General features: G+C 56.7%; 1 protein-coding gene across 2 annotated transcripts in view; it reads left to right on the top strand.

The window, feature by feature from the left end:
• The first annotated feature begins 1,595 nt into the window (after positions 1–1,595).
• The window catches only part of LOC103618254 (tumor necrosis factor receptor superfamily member 13C), a 5,396-nt gene continuing 3,169 nt past the window's right edge, over positions 1,596–3,822 (top strand). Inside the window, exons 1-2 of one of the 2 annotated variants that reach the window (XM_017738076.1) lie at positions 1,596–1,825; positions 2,320–2,478. In XM_017738076.1, coding sequence (XP_017593565.1) covers positions 1,681–1,825; positions 2,320–2,478 — 304 coding nt within the window. In that variant the 5' untranslated portion in view covers positions 1,596–1,680. Of the gene's footprint in view, positions 1,826–2,316; positions 2,479–3,822 lie in introns of both variants that reach the window. The other variant, XM_008636639.2, reaches the window with a different exon arrangement.

Here is a 3,822-nt window from a genome sequence, read left to right as displayed (position 1 = left end):
CCAGGTGGGGAACTGAGAGGGCAGTGACTGGTTTTTGGCTGGGACTTAGGCTTGCCTCCAGCCCTGCCGTGCCTAAGGTGGGACTGAGACTGTGTTGGGGCTGCTTTGGCACTGCTATGATGCAAACTACCCTCTGGGAATGCTGCTGGCAGGGAGGGAGACATGCTGTAGGGCAGCTCCTCCCCTGCTGGGCATGGAGTACAGAAAACTGCACTTGGGCTGAGATCTAGCATGGGGAGCTGGTGACTGCATCCCACTCAGGGCTTCAGAGGGTGCAATGTGGAGGCTGTGGGCTCAGATTGCACAGCAGTCACTGGAGAGGGGCAGGCATATTCAGGGACCAAGTCCTCAGGCCTGTCTCAGAGGACCTCAGCTGCCCAGAGGATTACCTGGTACTCTGTCACCTTGAGCCAGAGCACCCTTTCGATTTTTTCTTCCTCCCCTCCCAGCCTTGGTGCAGGACAGTGGGCAGCAGAGGCCTCATTAGAAAGAATCCACATGCTGTAGCTGCTGGAAGGACATGACTCCATCAGTAAAACCCTATTAGGGATCTCCTGGGTAGGGCAGGTCACTAGAGTTGCTTCCCTCAACTGAGAGCCAGCCAACAACTGTGGCTGGCCCCTTTCTTTCTTATGGAGTGAAGAAAAAGAGGATGTGACTTTTGGCCAGTAGGAATGGAAGAGATCCACCTACTTCACTGAAATCCATCTCTTCAGGTCTCAAGCATCCAGCTTTGATGTGTGGGTAATTGTGGTGGAACATTTTTTCTGCTCGACATGGGAGAAGTACACTTCCTGCTCCTGATCAGGAACACCTAAGACTATTAATGGGTTTTTTTAGTCCCTTCCAATGGTTTGGGGACCAGGTTTGCTCAGTGTGACCTGCTTTGCCCATGCCCTGCACATTTACTGAGCAGAACCAGATCTGAACCGTGGAGAATGAGACATGGTGCTGAGGAGCCATGGGTCTAGGTCTGTGACGGAGAAGATGGAGAGAGCAAGGTGATGGAAAGCACCATCAGTAGAGGTGGAGAACATACAGCAGTTGGCCTGCTTGCAGAACAGTCACTGGCAGGATGTGTCCTGGGGGCAGTGGAAGCTTTTAAAAGGGGAAACATCAGTGCCCTTTCACTCTTTTCTCCTCTGGTCCTTTTCTGCGTTTCCAATCCAAAAACGCAGAAATCTGCAGATGAAATCTGCAGATCTGTGGCCCTGGGATGGAGTCTTGTAAAGATCTGTGCACAGGAAAGTCTCCTGCTGACACTGGAGGAGGCCAAGGAGGCTTTTCACTGCAAGCAAGGGAGGGTGCAGGCTGGGGGACATGCCTGGGCTGGGGGCAGCATGCAGGTGGGCAGGGGAAGAGTGAGGATCAAGAAGGTCAGCCTGGGACACAATACCACTGGGTACGAGGTGCTGCATGGCTGAGGCACACAAGGGGCTGCGGGGATTTCAGGAGCATATTTTGGAGGAGAGGGGTAGCTTGAGGGCACATTGCAAAGGCAGGCAGGGGTAGGGCTTGGTTGCTTGCTCTCCTCCTCCCTGGTGAAGATCCGCCCCAGGCCACGCACAGCGAGTGTGAGCCCCAAGGGAGGCAACGCAGCTTGACAGACTGTATCTCCCTCTGCCACGGGGCCCAGGGCGCTGCGATTTCACACTCCAGCGGCCCCAGCACTGCTACGCCATGCAAGAGCTGGGCTCTCACTCCCACTCTGCCATGTCCTCATCAGGAAAAGCTGCCGTTGCCCCCTCCTGCCTCTCCTTCGAGTGCTTTGACACCCTGACCAAGTCGTGCATCAAGTGCTCCGAGCTGTTCAAGGACAACACAAGTAAGGGGACAAGGGCAGCTGCAGTCTGAGCTCCTCAGGGCTGGGTGGTGGTGGGCCAAGGAGGCTGGGGGCACCCCAGGGGTGAGCAGGTGGAAGGCACCTTCTCCTGAGGATGGCTATGGAGGTGGCAATGGAGGATGAAGCACTGCCACCTAAAGCAGAGGGGAAGAGGGCAGCCAGTTCCAGTAAGAGGAACATGGTATAGGGAGAAGTCAGATGATCCTCTCCAGGGTGGATCAACTCACTCCAGGAGTTACTGTGGGAAGAGCAGAAACTCTCGTTTCCTACCACCCAGGGGCAGGGAGCAGGATAAGGGTCTCATCAAGCAGGGGGACATTTTGTTGCTGGTGATGGGTGGGTAGCAGTTAAGTGCCACACTTCTTCCCTGCTACCGCAGGGCCCAGGCCAGCCAGCCAAGTGAAAAATGCTGCTGCCCTCCTTCCCAGCTTCAGCTCTCCCCCTCCTCACACTACCGGCATCTCGCCCCACAGCAGAGCCTACCCTGGCACCCACGCTGACCAGCACCTTCCTGATCTTTGGGGTCCTGGTGGTGGTGGGGCTCATCCTGGTTCTGGCTGCACTCTGTGGCTTCCTGGCCTGCAAGGTGGGAAAGTGGAGAAGAAAGAGGAAGGCGGCAGATGAAGAGGACAAAGGTAGGGGACCTCTTCCTCTCCCTCTCACAACACCCCGAGGACCCTGGGGTAAGTGGGATCACTAACTGCTGGCTCCCCTGAGGCACATCCTTGTCCAGGCTAGCTCCTCCACCTCAACATCAGTTCCACAGGCATCCCGTGACATTTTGGGCATCTGAATCACTGCCCGAGTGACAGCGTCCTGCATTCCCTGGGAACCTACGCCTGTACCTGACTGCCAGTGCAACCCTGCTGAGCCATCCCTCCCTTTGCCGGGTCTCTCTGTGCCTTTGTTTGCTTAAAGCATGTCCTGGCACAGTCCCCTCTCCACAGGGGACATGTATGGAAGACTGGTGAGTAGCTTTGTGAGCTCACTGGTCAGAGTCCTCTCCCCCAGTAGCCAGAGGACCATGGATGGAGTGGGAGTAGTGGGGGCAGTGGTGGACACCTTCAGATGGCTCCAGAGGCAGCCTCTCCCTGTGGCACTGCAATGGGGTCCTGTGTGGACCGCCCAGCTTGCTTCTTGTGCTTGGGATGCCCAGCATACTGCAACATGCATCCCAAAGACCCCAGTGGGATGTCAGGGCCAGCCCCACTGACAGTACACTGCAGCACTGCAAAGGGTTATCTGCTGTATCAAAATCAGGGCTGGGGTTCCAGGGATGGGGCTGAGCCTTTCCTGGCTGGGTACTTCCAGGAGAGTAAGGCCACAGTGCTCTATGATGGCCCATTTTGTTGGGGCATCTCTTTCCCCTCTCAGGGGCCTCTGCACTGGCGCTGACTCAGTCCTGAACAATCTTCTGCAAAGTCTTGCCTGGCTTCACTCCTCCCCATTCCCAGGTAGGGGGTATGGCTCCCCAGGACCCCCAAGAGGGCCGGCCTCATAGGGATGCTGGCACCCACCACTGCCCTACCACCAAGGTGGGGCAGCTGGTCCTTGTGCTCTGGCTTGCCTGCACATTTCTGGCAGTGCCGGATGGTGACTCAGACCAGGGGGACATTACCCGGGGCCTTTCTGCTCTGCGACAGCCCATGACGCACATGCCTAGGAAAAACACCAAAAGCGAAAGAGAAGGGAGAAATCCAGTGGCGAGAGAGATTTGGCCATTACGGAGAGTGTTGGAGGCACTACTCAATCTCAGTCTCCTGTTGGACGCCCTGGTCCCCATCCTCTTCATCCCCCAAGGCTGCACCACAGCAAGCCCAGTGCTGCAGCACTGGATGTGTGGAAAGTGGAAGGAGGCTTGGGGCTGGAGGCACACGCCTGCATTCGAAGTGTGTAAACAAGTCTATTTTTAAGTGGCAGGCAGTCGGGGAGGGCAAGCTGCCACGGGCTGGGCTGCTCTGCTGCCGGCAGAGGTTATC

This window comes from Corvus brachyrhynchos, unplaced genomic scaffold, assembly GCF_000691975.1.
Source record: "Corvus brachyrhynchos isolate BGI_N302 unplaced genomic scaffold, ASM69197v1 scaffold56, whole genome shotgun sequence".
In the NCBI taxonomy this organism is placed as follows: Eukaryota; Metazoa; Chordata; class Aves; order Passeriformes; family Corvidae; genus Corvus; species Corvus brachyrhynchos.
The sequence above is the reverse complement of the archived record's forward strand: the minus strand, read 5'-3'. Positions and strand labels throughout refer to the sequence as shown.